Source organism: Cydia strobilella, chromosome 8 (genome assembly GCF_947568885.1).
Source record: "Cydia strobilella chromosome 8, ilCydStro3.1, whole genome shotgun sequence".
In the NCBI taxonomy this organism is placed as follows: domain Eukaryota; kingdom Metazoa; phylum Arthropoda; class Insecta; order Lepidoptera; family Tortricidae; genus Cydia; species Cydia strobilella.
This window is the reverse complement of record NC_086048.1, coordinates 1,286,520-1,303,855: the sequence shown is the minus strand read 5'-3', so window position 1 is coordinate 1,303,855 and position 17,336 is coordinate 1,286,520. Positions and strand designations below refer to the sequence as shown.

Genomic DNA, 17,336 nt, shown 5'->3' with positions numbered 1-17,336 from the left:
TATGGAAGAAAAAGACATGCTGCGCCGACCCCAAGTGAATGGGACAAGGGCAAGCGAATGAATTAGAAATATTTACCCGCCCTGTAATCTACCTCATAATGAATATGCAAGGTGAGGCAAGGTGTGATTTTCCACCCATTAAAGACGTCTTTGCTTCATTGATTTGAATTATTAAACGATCGGCACTTAATTACCTTCTTTTATACTCCATGATTTGCAAAACAAAATTGGCACTAAGACTTTCATAGCCGCTAGGATGCCACTCAAAAAGTCATCGCGCAACATGACGTCCATAAAGTTCCAGGATAATCGCACTTTTGGCCTTTTCCATACCATCTGCAGAATCATATACTTGAGCTGCGCTACCAACTTTTGGTTTGAGGATATGGATTATCCTGCAAAATTGATGAAAATCTACAACGCTACATCTCGAGTCCTTGAAGTCACAGTAGCTGTGTTTATTATATCCGATTGGGGTGCTTTTTGGACGCAGCCGAATTTAACTGAAAAGCAGAGCAATGATCGAATATTATTCGCGTTCTCTCATGTCGTTATGTATTCGGTTTATTCCAGCATTGTTTATTATAAGCTAGAGATCAGAGAGTTGGTGATGACACTTGCTGTAAGATTGAAGGTTTATAACGATGGAACCATCGAGAAAATGATGCTTAGAACAACTTTTCGGTATCTGACGGCGCTTGTTTTCGTGTGTAGCTCTACTTTGTTTTCTTTTGGGATTGGAAGTGGGATTCAGGCGCTTACAACAAGTGAGTACTTTCTACTCAAATTTCAAATATCAGGTAATAAACAGAGACGACATTAAATTATTATAGTTAGAAACACAAGTCCTTTTAAAGCGTAGAGGGGGCTAGCTCTAGCTTCCAATATTTACGTTTTTTCTGACTAGCCATTGTGTGTGTCTTTCCTCTATTTTTGCAGATACATACATAAAATGGTAAGTAAGTACCTACTTACCTACCTATAGATAGTCGCGTCAATGTTAATGTTGCACTGGCCAATCAATTTTAGGTTTGGAAATTTGCCTCACTTGCCCAAAATTAAATATTCATATTGCATTTCTGGTTCTATTTTTCTAGAAGAAACAAAATAAGAAAATAGTCAGGTCATACTCGTATATACGCATATGGAAACGAGAAATAATAAAATATCAAAGAACTTACAGTTCCATAAAACATTGTTTTATTGCATAGAAATGAATGAGGGCTACCGCGTTTAATTTCGCCGCTAGGGGCGCTAGTGTAGATGGAGGTCTTTCAAAATGTCAAATGCATAGACGTTTTGGGGGTTTCAAACTTTTTTATCGGTAATTTTCACTCCTTATTCATAATTTGTGGTAAATGTTTGTCCATCTTTGATTAATCATGGTAAGCAATAGATAAAGCTCAATAAATGTTAGTGGTTTAAGAAAAGTGCAAACTAAAATATATGCAAAATTAAACATGTTTAAAAATGGCACATTTAAAGGTTAAAATACTCTTGTGTATATTAGAACGTATTGATTTTTTAAAAATAAGCATAGAAGAATTTTGAGATCCGTTTTTCTGGACCTACATCTACAGTAGCGCCACCTGGTGAGCACAAAAACGGTAGCCCTCATTGCGCACCTTACATTTAAAATTTCCAGACGCGACCTTCACCACGGTAATCCCTATATGGCCAGACGTGGAAGACCGAAGAATAATCGCCGGAGCCGCTCGCATAGTCCACTACATCGTCTGGTGGATTTTCGTGGTCCGGGTCATCTCCGTCTACTTCATAATTCTCACCAGCACCATTGGTATCACGCACCAGTTCAACAATCTGTGCAAATATTTTGAAAAACTGGAGAACATTTTTAAAGGCAGCGGCAGTCAGGAGGAAAAGGAGAGGAAATATGAAAATGCTTTTAAAGTTGGGATTAAAATGCATTCTATCACGCTATGGTAAGTGAAGAATGTCTACTTCCACACATTCATGTATGGTAGAAAAGCAGCCGCAGGTATGTATATGTATATTTAAATAAATTGAAATTGAATGTATGATTTGCTAGTAAGACGACAACTCCCAGGTAGCATTTATACGTCATTGTGACTTCCGTTACGTCATTATGACGTATAAATGATGCTACCTCCCTAACAGCATTTATACGTCGTTATGACGTCATTATGACGCCATAATTACGTCATTATGACGTCGCTGACGTCACTTTGCTAACTGAGCTGGGCTAAGTTCTGACTAATTTAAATCAACCTCTCCAAGGTCTTATTGGCAATATTTGCTTTCTTGTCATCTATGCGATGGTCGGTGTGTGAGGTCTGTGATAGGCTAACTGCTGCAGTGACGTAAAATATAACAACTGGGTGGCTCTCATTCCAGGGGACCCTTGGCAATTTATCCCACTTTGCCACCCTACAGCCAAACCACTGAAATGCTGTGATGCTTACTGCTGGCGGCCGTTACGTACTTTAATCTTGTTATGAAACCGTTATAAATATGACCCGTTCAAATCAGATTATTTATAAGCGCATTCCCTAGGGCGAGCTATGATTTACGTTCATAGCCGATAACACCGGAAAACCAATACGTAGCGACGCGTCTACGAACAGAGACGTGACGACGTTCGGATGAAAACTGCACCAATGCAACTGGGATGCAGTAATGCTGGTGCAGTTTGAATCAGATCGTCACCTTCCCAGGTAGCAAAGTGACGTCAGCGACGTCATAATGACGTAATTATGGCGTCAACATGACATCGCTGACATCATAATGACGTATAAATGCTGTTAGGTGTGTTAAGTCCGAATCACCCTCCATATATTATGAAAATGTCTTGTAGGTGCACGCGGCAGACACAGCTAGCGGGCGGAGTGGCGTTCAGCGGACAGGTCATTATCAACGTGTTCGTACTCGTCCTGCTCATGATTCAGATGATGGTTGGTAACACAGTAAGGTATTGTTGGTCGAACTCAGCTCAGGAATCCACTTTTTGAGTCACAGTTCAATCTTTCTTAGCCACTTCCAGCTTTAAGAACTTGCGCCAAATAACAAATGTATAACCTACATCAAGTCGCTAAGACGCAAAGTTTCCATGATAAAAGTGAGAAACCGAAAAATGGAACCTTCAAACCCCCCCCCCCCCCCCCCCACCCCGGTACCAGGGTTACGGCCGGGGACTTGACATATTCACCTCCTAACTAGTCCAAAGTTCCAAACAAAGTTAGGGAGTCAAAAATTTAGTTCCTAGCATTTCCCTCTATACCTTCTTATTGCTTGGCCTATAGTTAAATTTGAGTAAATTTTACTGAGGTTTTGATCATACAGTCTCAAAGACATCCACCCAACTATATACTTAGTCCAAAAGCTCCCAACCATGCATATCCAAAACTAGGTACTTAAATTTAAATATTTTCTTTCAGGCGTGACTATTACTTTAAGAAATGTCGCAGTTCTAAGGCAAAATAGTTTCATAAACGAAAGAAAAACCCCAGAGAAAACAAAAAAACTGGCCAAGTGCGAGTCGCGCACGAAGGGTTCCGTACCATTACGGAAAAGAACAACAAAAAAAACCACGTTTGTTGTATGGGAGCCCCATTTAAATATTTATATTATTCTGTTTTTAGTATTTGTTGGTGATTTGTTGTTATAGCGGCAACAGAAATACATTATCTGTGAAAATTTCAACTGTCTAGCTATCACAGTTCATGAGATACAGCCTGGTGACAGACAGACGGACAGCGGAGTCTTAGTAATAGGGTCCCGTTTTTACCCTTTGGGTACGGAACCCTAAAAAGATGATTTAATAACTTATAGAACTTGTGGACTTGTGTTGCAGTACAGGGGCCCGTTTTTCGAAAACTTGTAGCTTGTAATACTTGGAAGTCCCTTTCTAACAAAATCTGTCAAAAAGTGACATCCGCTTGTATTACAAGTTACAAGCTTTTGAGAAACGGGCCCCTGGACTGTAGTCGGGTGGGTTTACGGTTAGTCCTCGTACTATTTATTTCTGTTTTCTAGTTTACAGAGCGGACGCTGATCGCAATGATGCCAATCATCTTCACGGCGTCGTCGGTCCTGATTGGCACTGGAGTATTTTTATGGAACGCCGGAGACGTCACCATCGAGGTGAAATTCAATACTCAGTATCTTTATTGCTAATAGCTAGCCATACACGCACGGATTTGCCCGTCGGATCTGCCTGAAAAATGTGTCTAGCGGACACATCCGTCAATGTGTGGCGAGAAATAGACACAGATTTGTCCGCCGGATGCCTGTCCGCTGCCCATCTGTGTTTATTTCTCGCCACACATTGACGGATGTGTCCGCCAGACGCATCTTTCAGGCAGATCCGACGGGCAAATCCGTGCGTGTATGGCTAGCTAATAAGGAAGAATCCATGCAGTAGTGGATACACAGTATCAAACCAATTTGAACAATAAAGCCTGACCAGAAATATATGAGTATTGTCAAGAGGGCGCTGTTATTCTCATGTATAGGTTGACAGTTCAGTGGCCGCGTGATCATATATTCCTGGTCAGGCTTTACAAAAAAAAATTAAACGTCAAAAATATAGATACCACTTGACTAGAGAGGATTAAAATAGACAGAACTATCCTACATTATCTCACAGTCTTAGCTTTGAGGCCAGATTTGGAGATTATAGGTATATGGATTAATGAAGAGCAAATTTTACAGTACGATTTCCTGTGTGTGCAGTGGCGGATTTGCAGTGTTTGCCACCCTATTAGGCCCCAGACCCTGTAGTAACTACTAGCCGCCCCTTTCTCAGCACCCATTATATAGACTGCCGCCTTGATGCCGCCCCTAATGTCCTGCCGCCCTAGGCCCGGGCCTTCGCCTTAAGAAAAATCCGCCACTGTGTGTGTGCAGTCTTAACTACAGTTTGGCAAAAGAGTAGAAATTAAAAAGTGGCAACACAGTAGTCTCGTCCCGTTTTTCTTAGATTGATTTGAAAAGGACAACACTAACAAGAAAAACATAACCGAATTGATAACCTCTTTTTGAGATTTGGAAGCCGGTTAAAAATTAAAGTCATTAACAAAACTACTTATTTTTACATTATTAACAGGCGTCTCGTCTGCCAGCAGCCATGTTCCACTCGGGCTGGCACAATAGCACGAGGCAGTCCTCGGTGCGTGTGCGCAAACTGGTCACCATCGCCATCGCGCAAGCACAGGTTTTTATAAACATTAATTATATTTTCATTAATTAAAGTAGGACACACTACTACAGAATAACTAATAGTACTACCGTACAGATAATTCACTCCTTCACAAAAGTCAGATTTAGGTATAAAATTATACCTATACTCGCTGCCTGCAAGCAAAATTGAAACTTATAACCGCGCACGAACCGTGAATCTTTTTTGCGCGCCACAGTTTCATGATTGAGCTGCGAGTGTTGGCACGGGGTTGTCACTTGACAAGTTTTTGTACCTATACCTACTGATTTATTATTTTTAAGATAAATATGTAGGAATTACAAACGTTGATTATGTAAACATAATTTTTTATCCGGAGATAGTATGTCTGATTCTCACGGAAGTATAGGTATGCCACAGAAGTACTTATTCCTTTGAAAATATGTCGGTCAATATAGTCCGGAATTAAAAAAAATGTTATTTCTGCTTCCTTGTTTTTCCGTTTATTCAGACATCCGTAAACAGAACAATATCTATAGATTTAGGTTTCGAAGGCATTATGTATTTTCCATTTTGCGCGAGTCGAGCGGCAGCCCATTGCCATACGCCTGCCCGGGAGGAGCGCCGGCCAAATGTACCTAAACTGCGAAGTGACACCCCCCTGACACTACCACTGTAAAGTAATTATCCTTATTTAACACAAACATAACACTGATTTAAACTTTCACGATTTTTACTCAATATTATTTACAACGACGGGACTTAATCGCGTAATTTTACCCGACTAAGTCCCGTCGTTGTGAATAATAATAAATTAATAAACACGAACATCTCACACACAACTCATAACTCACATTGAAACACTTGCTGGGGTCTGCAGATGCTTTACCAATTAAGATGACAAAATGTTAATATGTTCGATCTTTCTAATTGATTACAGGTCTATTTTAAGACTATGTACTTAGATTTACAGTTTATCGGGTCGGCATCATTTCAGCCTCGGACTAATACCTCGGCAGAAATGTGTGCCTTTCATCCCTTGGTTAACAATCTACTATTACAATACGTGCGGAAAAGAGGAAATTCAAAACGAGTGGCGATAAATTAAAACACGACCGCAGGGTTTGTTTTAAATCGACACGAGTTGCGAATTACCTAATATCCGCACGTGTATCGTACAACGTTTTACAGTATATATGGCCCTTTAAACTTTCGACATATGCACGAAAAGTGCTCTTTACGCACTAGTGTGAGAAAGTAGCACCATAATGTACTGTAAAATAGTTTATTATTATTATTATTATTTCAGAAACGAGTACTGATAAAAGGGCTCGGACTCTTGGAACTATCATATGAATCTTACGTTACGGTAAATACCAAAAAGAAAACAGTTTTTTACTTTATTAGTTTCATTCTGCACCCGTAAAGTCATATATTACGTAATCGTTGTTAAATTTTATCTTGTTTCAGATTGTTAAGTCATCGTACTCTCTGTTTTCAGTAATATACTAGAAATTACCTAATACTTAGAAAAACAATCGTTCAACTACAGGGGTTCGTTCAACTATTGGAGCCAGTAATTTGCATAGTCGTACTCACCCAACTGCAACTTGAAACAATCTACAACACACAATGCAATTTAATTTATGTTTATTTACTAGCTATAAAGTAGCATTATGAGTAGTGAAACTAAATAAAATAATTTCTTGGCTAAAATCTCATTTTTGGTACAAGCTTTTATCGCTGACTGTACTTTTCTTTCCATAGGCAACTAATACTCATTGAGACATTTCTAAAAACCCCAAAAATAATTAGGTTGCGTTGTTTTATCACAGAGTTCCTATGGCCACCTCCTGTCTTCATCATCAGATCAGCTCGATGGTACCATTACATTGCATTGTCACCCGACTTACATATGTGTGGAAATTTTCAGTTTTATCGGAAACCGGAAAGTTGGTATTTAACTTGCAAAAATTTGACCCGTACAAACATAACTTTACATAACTATTATATACATACATATTTACTTACATAGGTACATTGCAAGTTAAATAAAAGCTTGTAATAAGTAGATATGTACTAATAAAAACCTTTTTTTAAGAACACCTATTATTTCAAAAGGTTTAATTTTAATTTAGGAAAATACTCACCTGCGATGCGATACCTACCATATAATGTCTAGTTATCGCAATCTCGATTGCAATTATAGACAGTTTAGATACCGTTTCTACCCCTATTAAGTAACGTTTACTCTACCACCGTCAATTAGTCCCCTAAATAATGAACAGTCACCGATGACGGTTATCATCATTAGACGACTAGGCGGACTAGGTACGTTGATCGTGGAGCCCACCACATGATAGCGATTATTCGTTATTATGACTATTATATCACCATAACCCTTGCCACAGAAATCAAGAGAAATTCTACTATTAACTGTCAATTAAGCAATTAACACTGTGAGTGCCAATCGCCCCATTATCAATAACGTACAATGGTCCTACTTTGCTCCAATGTGGGTAATTATGCTCCAATCCTGTAAGACGAATTTAACGTCTAATACCTATATTTTTATGTTATTATTTATGTTCGGTATTAAAACTTTTACGCGCTTCACTATATTCGTTTTCTAGATTTAAACCAATGACATGTAAAAATAGTGTCACTTTTTCGATTCAATCTTGTACTAAAAGCACGTTATATTATATTATAATAAAGAACCAGTGGTAAATATGTGTTTGAATCAAAAGATTTAGATATATATACATAATCCACTTTATTTTTGGTCCTTTGAGCCGATATAGATACTCAAATAAACGAAAACGAATATATTTTTGGTCATGAACTCCCTTTTTTGGCGTGCGCCTATTAATTTGGCGCACAATGGGGTAACTTTGCGCCCCTAATAAGTAAACTATAGGTAGGAATAGGTATATTTTGCTCCTTATTATTGCTTCAGATATATAAAACAATATTATAAATAAATGTTAGATGAGATGTTCTTCTTAATATCAATTCATCTAAATTTTTATTACAAATTTATTTACATACAAGATATATACAGTGGTACTACGTAAACGAAATTAATAACTAGCTTAAATCTAAAATAGGCCCTTGAGGCATTGTACCAAGGATGCTGGCGGCATTTCCCCGCTGTATCGCAATGCTGATACGTTGTGCGAGAAAGCCGCCAGCTCTTCGGTCACCAGTTACGTCAACCAGACGCTTCGCGATTTCTGCAAACAACTTATGCGCGCTGGGACCCCATGGACCTAGAGTTTCAACTCCAAATGGAACGAAATGATACTCTCTACCGAGGCTCTTATATTTATTCATCTAAATATATTTCAATATATGATAATTGTGTGGAAAAAAATGTATAATTTTCTTAATTTGGAGCAAAAAAACACCATTTTACGTACAAAATAAACCCATTTAGCGGGTTCTTGGCAGTGAATGTGTTAAGGCATATAATCCGGCCCGGTAATTAGACGAACCTTAAATTATGACACAAATCCCAACCAAACCTTCAATTTACAACTCACCTCCGTACCTAACGCGAAGAAAATGGTGTCCCGTAAATATCGGAAAAATAAAACCACAGATCTTTACCACGAGTTGGATAAAGTTATCTTCGTTTCTAGCAGCATGAATTTCTGGGTAGATGATAACGGTTTACCTGAGCTAGTCGTGAACGCGTTCAAGAGAATGTCAAAAGTTATAAATTTAGCGGTTGTTCTGTGGCTGGTGGCTGAGATTGGGTCATTCTTCACTCAGAACGATCTGACGGAGAAACAGAACTCTGACCGCGTTCTGATGACATTTACGCACATTATTATGTACTCTTTCACACTCTCTCTGAGTCACCATAAGGAAACTGTGACGGAGATATTGTTCACGTTGGCTGTTGGTTTAAAGAAGGATTTCAATGATGAGGAGACGGAGAGACATATGCTGAAACGAATGAAAATCTACGCGTGTGCAAATGTACTTGTTTTCATAAACGCGCTCGTAATTTACGGTGCAGAAGGATTAGCTCAGACATTGCTTTCAGGTAAGGAAGTACACTATAACATCTTATTTTACAATTAAAAACACAGAACGAGCCGCTCGGTCGGTGGAGAAGTGCCTCGTCCAAACCACTAAACACTACACAAAACTACTAACCTATATAAATACTTAAATTTTGTCTTCCGACAAGAAAATCATAATGTTTGTTGATGAAAATACTAAAATCGCTATATATAGGTATACCTATGCCTATAAAATTTGAGGAGTTCCCTAGATTCCTCACGGATTCCATCATCAGGACTGGGTTTTGATAAAAACGGAACCAACTTGGGACTTGGGACTGTACAGGGTGGCAAAAAACTAAGTGCATTCCCGTTGTCAGGGACCAACTACGAAATCGCAAAAAAAAATATTACCCTCCCATAGAAAATGGACCAGCCAAAATGTATGAAACAGCCAAATTTTGTTTCGCGATTTTGGGGTTGGACCCATAGTAAAAGTTGCTCAGTATAATTCCCAAAACCTCCCTGGCAACGGGAATGCACTTATTTTTTAGCCACCATGTAGGCGTGTATACATTCAAACAACAAAATAATTTTCTAAATCGGTTCAGAAATGACGGAGTTCTGAGGTAACATAACATACAAAAAAAAATACGACCGAATCGATTTAACCTCCTCCGTTTTCGAAGTTGTAATACATGAAATAAAATGCGTTTGTACGGGACAGGCCGTGGAATGCTCCATTGTTCGGAAAAACTGAATTTTACAGATGGGAACTTCGTCACAATAGTAACCGTCTGGCCCGACGTCCACGACACATCCCTCCTCGCGGGAGTCGGTCGCGTCGGGATCTACGTCCTCTGGTGGCTATGGATGCTCCGAGTAACCACCGTTTATCTCCTAGTCCTCATTCTCACCATCTCCCTCAGCCATCAGTACATGAACCTGCAGATGTATTTTAAGAGTATTGCGGGGGTATTTGAAGAGAGGATCAGTCAGAGTGAGAAGGAGGAGAAATTTGAGAGGGCTCTTAAGCTTGGTGCAAGATTACATGGTACTACCATTTGGTAAGTGTAGGTGGTCGAAAACTAGACCATGCAACTTCGTAGGCAAAAACCTCATAGGAGAAATTCTTCAAATTGCAAAACTCACTACTTGCAAACAGTGGGGCAGCTAGGCGTGGGCGAATGGGGCCTTCGCCCACGGCCTCGCACTTGCACTACGCGACTGCTTGCAAATGTATTCCCGGCCCACTATAACTTGGAATGTTTTCAAATCGAGAGTGAAGAGACATAGGTAAGCATGCTCCATCATATAGCACATCGGCACTTACCAACAGGTGAGATTGTGGTCAAATGCTTACCAATAGGTAACTACTTTTACTTTACTTTTTTTCTTTAATAAATAGGGGGCTATGTACAGAGCGGCCTGGAGAGCACTAGTGAAGAGTGTCCACACTCGTCACGTCCCTCAGCCATGAGGTTACGACAAAGAAGAAGAAGTACTAGATGCCGATTCAGATATGTGAATTTGCTTATGTTTTGATCTTGTTAATGATCCTTGACTGATGCACACGAAATGCACTGAAAATCTAGTCAAATTCGTATCATAACAAGGTTAAGACTTTAACAAATAATTTTATTAGAACTGGCCTCTTTGTTGAATTTGCAGGTGCGCACAACAAGTGCAGAGAACTTGCGGAAACATATTCAGCGGACACATCATCGTCAACATCGGCGTGGTTGTGCTACTCATGTCGCAGTTTAAGGTACCTACGTCACGCCCTCGCCAGACAAAGAATGAAGGACTTTGGAACAGGCTATCTGGAACCAAAGGAATTCAAAACTACCCATGAGCTCCATCATCCGGCATATGGAGATGGTGGGAAAAGCTCTTGAGTAGCGGACGGATCTTTCCTAGGGACTGCACAGAAGATCCCTATGGGTCGAAGTGTATCCGCAACGGCCACCGAAAACCATAAGATAAGATAAAGGTACCGTCTAGCAAAATCTTGGCACTTTCCTTATTTTCAGGGTTCCGTGCCTCAAAGTAGTCAAAAGGAAAAACCGAACCCTTATACTTAGGAGCACTTTGTTCGTCCGTCCGCCGTCTGTTTGTCAAGACCCTTTATCTCGGGAACGCGTGGATGTATCGAATTAAAATTAAAACGATATACTCCTACGCAGGGGCGTAGCTAGAGGATATGGCGCCCGGGACAGTCTCCAAATTTGCGCCCCCTGACGACTGACAATTTCCCTGCTGCTGCCTTTTGCTCATTTTGGCGCCCCCCGCTTGGATGGCGCCCGGGGCACTTGCCCCTCTGCCCCCCCCCCCCTAGTTACTCCACTGCTCCCTCCTACAGTCCCTTGAAGCTGTAAAAATCAAATTTTAAGATACGGATACTGTTTATGCCGCAAAAAACGTATATTTCGACACTCAAGGGAATCAAAATTTATAGGGTACTTCCCGTTGACCTAAAATTATGAAATTTGACAAGTAATATAGTGTTAGACTACAAGTACAGGGAAAAATCTGAAAACTGTAAATTTGTGAAACAAACCGGCCAAGTGCGAGTCCAACACGCGTTCCAAGGGTTCGGTACATTACTCAATTTTTAACAATGTATTTTTTTTATGTGAAACGTGAGTGAGATGTCTTTAAAAAACCCGTAGGGGTCGGATCCAAAACTAAGTAATTAAGTCCGATTCACGCTTGACTGCACATTTCTAATAGGTTTTTCTGTCATCTACCTATAGGTATAGGTAAAGAACTATTTTGTGATTAGACTTATATTGACCGGAATATAGACCGTGATTACCTTTTGTATTATTTGTGAGCTCCCGATATTTCAACGCAGTTACATGCATCATGTTCACGGGTGACAAATAATACAAAAGGTAATCACGGTCTATATCCCGGTCAATATAAGTCTAGTGAAACTAACCATGAATCATTCAAAACTCTATTTTGTGATTTTTTTTAAATTTTATACTCAGTAGTTTCGGAAATAATTGGTTATTGTTTGCCTATTTTCTTGAATAACTTCTTAACTGTTTATCCTAAAATTATTAAAAAAATATATATTTAAGATTCTCACAATGAGTTCTTTCATTTGATATGTAACACGATATAGTTTTAAAAACTTGATTTTTTAATTTTCATATCTACCCCCCAAAAGTGGCCCCCGTGTTTAAAATTCATTTGTTTACGTTACATGTCTTTCTTTGGGTCACAAACTTACATATGTGTACCAAATTTCAACTTAATTGGTCTAGTAGTTTCGGAGAAAATGGGCTGTGACAGACAGACGCACGAGTGATCCAATATGGGTTCCGTTTTTACGGTTCCGTACCCAAAGACTCCGCTGTCCGTCCGTCTGTCACCAGGCTGTATCTCATGAACCGTGATAGCTTAGACAGTTGAAATTTTCGCAGATGATGTATTTCTGTTGCCGCTATAACAACAAATAACTAAAAAGTACGGAACCCTCGGTGCGCGAGTCCGACTCGCACTTGGCCGGTTTTTTTTACTGGAATTGTCCTCGGCTTTCACGAGATTTTCATCATGGGGGATGGTGATGTCAACGAGCACGGCCCGGCGTTACGATCGATCTAATATCACAATGTCAGGCTTATTGGCTACAATAGTCCTGTCAGTGATGATAGATCTATCCCAAAAGAGCATGGCACGACCATCTTTTCTATTAACGAATATCATCTTGGCTAGGAAAGCTAACCTGCCCGCGCAGCATGGTTCCCCTATTACTAAGTCCGTCACTTTCGCACTCACATACTTGTTAGAACGTGACAGGCATGGTGATAAGCGTACCGTGCTACGACTCCTGCGGGCTTAGCACGGTAGCATTTTTATCGCCTGTCATCACGCCTGTCACGTTCTAACAAGTATGTAAGTGCGAAAGTGACAGGCATAGTGTCAGGCGATAAAAATGCAACCGTGCTGACACCGCTGGCCGGGTAGGGCGGTCGCATTTTTATCACCTATCACCATGCCTGTCACGTTCTAACATGTATGTAAGTGCGAAAGTGACAAGCGATAAAAATGGAACCATGCTGCGACCGCTGGAGGAGGTTACCAAAAAAGTAACAAGAAATAATAAAACGTTTCAGAATTCTGACCGCACTATGGGTCACGTGTTGCCTATAGCAGCTAATTTCGTGTGCATCCTGTTCAGCACTGGACTCATTATGTGGAACGCAGGAGACATCACTGTTCAGGTAACGTGTCAGTGTCAGTATCATCCCTAACAGCATTTATACGTTATTATGACGTCAGCGACGTCATTATGACGCCATAATTACGTCATGATGACGTCGCTGACGTCACTGCTATCTGGGATGCAGTCAGAAGAGCTAGTGCGAATATCAAAATTTGAAGCTCGTCGCTCGTCTAGCTTCGTCTTTGTCGGTCCAAAATGAGAGAATGATAGAAATAGAGATCGTTGGTAGGGATATCCGACCATGCCCGATTTGCACCACTTGGCAGTCGATTTAGCGTATCGGTTGAATTTTACGTTATTAACGTTAAACTATAGTGCGACATAAAATAGTAGAAATTAAATAAAAAAGAACTAAAAAAAATCCAAACGAAATTGTTGCCATGTTTAAGCATTTTACGTCAAAAATGTGACAGTTACGTAGGAAGCGGCGTCCTCATTTATTTTCTACAATTTCTTGTCGGACTATAGGACTTCCGGTTCGAGCGCCATCTTGATAGTTAGCATCGTGATTAATTACTTTGTTTTTTGCTTATTAATATTGTTTAAAGTGTAATATCGATAGCTTATTATACAGTAAACTAATGTGGTAGTGTGCAGTGAATGGAGAATTAATTTTGAAGCGCGTTTAACCACCATCTTGGAGTCAACGGCCGGTAGTCCACGTGCTTCTTGTAAAGTCTAGCTATCGATTTACAAGAGCTAACAAATCACCGTACACTGTCTTGTACAACCGTACAATTTTTGTCGTTTGTAAACCTCTCAATACCTTGATACTGGCGAAATAGTCCCACTGGGCTGAAGCCATAATTTTAAAAGAAGAAGAAGATGTCGGACTATACGTGTCGATATCGTTGACATGGTTATATCGACTCCTGTCGACAAATGACACGATAACTTTTACGTTTTCAGGCGGGGAAATTACCGACGGCCATCTTTCAGTCAGGATGGCAGAACTGCACGAACATGTCTTCTTACCGAATTCGAAGACTGTTGTTGATTGCTATGGCCCAAAGTCAGGTAACATTTAGGGTCGTTTGCACGGATCCGTAGCGTTCGCAAAATTTTATTGTATGGAAAGTTTCATAGTTCACTGTTGAATGACGTTAATCGAATAACCACGATACAGTTGCTTTTTAAAGGACATTGTTGTTTTGACGCGTGGCTTATACGGGAGCTAACCGCTCGCACAAAAGAAACAATGGCTTTTGTTTAACAGATTAGGGTCTTAAGCGTAAAAATCATTTGAGAAAATTTATATATGCTAAGAGACACTTGCACCATCACTAACCCGGGGTTAACCGGTTAAACCTGGAGTTACCATGGTTACCAGTACAATTTGACGCTGGGTTCACGGTTTAACCGGTTAACCCCGGGTTAGTGGGATGGTACAAGTGGCGCTAAGTGTATTTATGGGTATATCTTGGTAGGTACCTACTTTACCTACCTACTGCCATTGTCATAATGCTGTTAATTTTATTTCTTTTTACCGATGCTTACTTTATTTGTTGACGGTACTTAATTTATAATTGTTTTTTTAGAAACCTGTCATCATCAAGAGTTTGGGATTCATAGAACTCTCTTATGAATCGTATTTATCGGTAAGGCCCATTCATTTGTAGTACTTAGTAGACTTATATGTGCTAATTAGTGCCTTTTTGTTAGGTGTCGCCATCAGATATATCGGAGCGGCCGAGGTGCTCAAAAATATCTGAACCGGCACTCTAACGCCTGAACAATAGAGGCGTCTTCAGATTTGAGTCGCTTAACTTCAAGGGTAAACCAATCTGTGAGATTATGCGATTTTGGTAGTGAGAAAAGGTAAATATTTGTGTCGTTTTCAATCAAAAGGTACCACATTGTCGCTTGCCATAAGGACGCTCTGACAGGTTATTCGTATAAAGATACAATCCAATTTCGTCCTTATGGTAAGCGGCAATGTCACATTTGCTGAGAGGGTCGATTGGATTTACCTGAGTTTGAAGTTAAGCGACACATCTTTTTTAGGGTTCCGTACCCAAAGGGTAAAAACGGGACCCTATTACTAAGACTCCGCTGTCTGTCTGTCCGTTTGTCACCAGGCTATATCTCATGAATTGTAATAGCTAGACAGTTGAAATTTTCACAGATGATGTATTTCTGTTGCCGCTATAACAACAAATATTAAAAACAATATTTAAGTGGGGCTCAACAAACGTGATTTTTTTGCCGGTTTTTGCGTAATGGTACGGAACCCTTTGTGCGCGAGTCCGACTCAAACGTGGCCGGTTTTTTTTGCCTTGCCATGAGTACCTTGGCCGCGCCGATATATCTGATGGCGACTGCACCTAGCTATAAATAAGGGCGACTTTTAAAACGCATCTTCTATACCCTAACAGCATTTACACGTCATTATGACGTTAGCGACATCATTATGACGCCATAATTATGTCATTATTACGTCATTATGACGTGGCTGACGTCTGTTTGCTACCTGGGAGAAAAACTAACGCATGCGCAAAATGTCTTTTAAATTATTTTCAGATCGTGAAGACATCTTACTCCATATTCTCAGTTTTGTATTAAGATAAGGAAAATTGACCTTTTCACCGCCACCACCACCGCCTGTTTTATATAACATGCAACAGTAAACTTTAATATAATGTATTAAGGTTAATTTTATTCTCTAACTGCAAATAATAAATGATTGCGCATATACCTACCTTAATTTTTCTAGTTTTTAAATAAATAAATAATATAAAATAAAATAAATTATTTTATTTGCATAAAATATGGTACAACAAGGTGATATTGGAAAGATTTTCCCGTACAGTGACATATTTTGCTGGTTAAGCATGCAAATATTATCTTAAAGCTTTTTAGTACATCTGTCCTTAAGTATTGAAAATGCACAAAAGAACAGACAGTAGAAAAAGTCGCGAAATTTAAATTTTGTATGGGACGATAACCCTTCGCGCCAACATTTTTAAAAGCCGCCTTTTTCTACTGACAATATTTGCTTGACCAACTATATATGTACTATTTGTATTTTAAGTAGATAAAAAAGTTAATGGTAAAAAGTTTTAAGTAGAGAAAAAAAGAATATAAGTTTTTAGTGATATATTTAACAAACGGGAATACAAAATATTACAAGAAAACTAAATACCTATACTACAAAACGACAGTTATAAAATAAATGCTTTTTAAGTCTGCAATGACAGTTTGGAATATATATATTGGAATTATGTAGACACAAATACACAAAAAACCAATGAAGAATGAAGATTTGTAACAGGCGTTCCAAAATTGTTCCAAAATACCTTGTGACAAATTGTACAAGTTGCCTTAGTCGCACCTGGGCAAGCGAGAAATGTGCACGTGCTAACGAGCACCCGCTCACCGAAAGAGAAAGAGACAAAGCTCATGTTTAACAACGAGTATGACAGAGATAAATGGAATGCAAAAATTAATCAAAAATAACAAATTTTAAATATTAAATAAATATTGGAAGTTTTTTTGTTCTACTTATGTATAAGTATACCCTATCTATAGTTATACATATAATATCATTGCAAAAAACCATATTTATATAAAAAATATCTTAAAACTAATGAGTGGCACTTGATTTCTACATAATAGGGGATATTACTGCAATGTTCTGCCACCAGAGTGCAGCACTAGCCTTTTTAGTAAACCATAGAGTAACTTATACATACTGTACCTTTAACAGGTTTTTAACAAGTTTTCAGAGATAATAAAATATGACATTGATGCATCAAGGCGGTTTGTTTACAGAAGACCTACCGGGAAACGCGAATCCGAAATTTCGCTATCCAACTCTTTATCGCACGAATATGCAAGAGTGTCAAAGATGTTAGATAACGAAATTTCGATTTTCTTGTTTCTCGATACACCCTCGGATTGTGGTAGTGGCGCCACCTGCGCAGAGTTT

The 17,336-nt window shown here is 39.3% G+C and overlaps 2 protein-coding genes across 2 annotated transcripts; both read left to right on the top strand.

Annotated features, from left to right (window-relative positions):
• Window positions 1-256: 256 nt before the first annotated feature.
• Window positions 257-6,767, top strand: LOC134743435 (uncharacterized). The gene is made up of 7 exons (XM_063676831.1): window positions 257-767; window positions 1,646-1,943; window positions 2,837-2,933; window positions 4,015-4,122; window positions 5,087-5,194; window positions 6,468-6,527; window positions 6,629-6,767. The coding sequence occupies exons 1-7, from the start codon at window positions 257-259 to the stop codon at window positions 6,668-6,670; spliced, it is 1,224 nt and encodes a 407-aa protein (XP_063532901.1). The 3' UTR covers window positions 6,671-6,767.
• Window positions 6,768-8,725: 1,958 nt separating this feature from the next.
• LOC134743436 (putative odorant receptor 69a) lies at window positions 8,726-15,970 on the top strand. The gene is made up of 7 exons (XM_063676832.1): window positions 8,726-9,212; window positions 9,941-10,238; window positions 10,843-10,939; window positions 13,299-13,406; window positions 14,318-14,425; window positions 14,947-15,006; window positions 15,929-15,970. Exons 1-7 carry the CDS (start codon window positions 8,726-8,728, stop codon window positions 15,968-15,970), a joined length of 1,200 nt encoding a protein of 399 aa, XP_063532902.1.
• The last annotated feature ends 1,366 nt before the right edge of the window (window positions 15,971-17,336 follow it).

Coding starts and splice junctions, on each gene's coding strand:
- LOC134743435 (XM_063676831.1), top strand. CDS start 257: ATGCCACTCAAAAAGTCATCGCGCAACATGACGTCCATAAAGTTCCAG. Junction 1,944..2,836: donor ATGCATTCTATCACGCTATG/GTAAGTGAAGAA, acceptor AATGTCTTGTAG/GTGCACGCGGCAGACACAGC. Junction 6,528..6,628: donor CATATGAATCTTACGTTACG/GTAAATACCAAA, acceptor ATCTTGTTTCAG/ATTGTTAAGTCATCGTACTC.
- LOC134743436 (XM_063676832.1), top strand. CDS start 8,726: ATGGTGTCCCGTAAATATCGGAAAAATAAAACCACAGATCTTTACCAC. Junction 9,213..9,940: donor AGCTCAGACATTGCTTTCAG/GTAAGGAAGTAC, acceptor TGAATTTTACAG/ATGGGAACTTCGTCACAATA. Junction 14,426..14,946: donor TTGCTATGGCCCAAAGTCAG/GTAACATTTAGG, acceptor TTGTTTTTTTAG/AAACCTGTCATCATCAAGAG.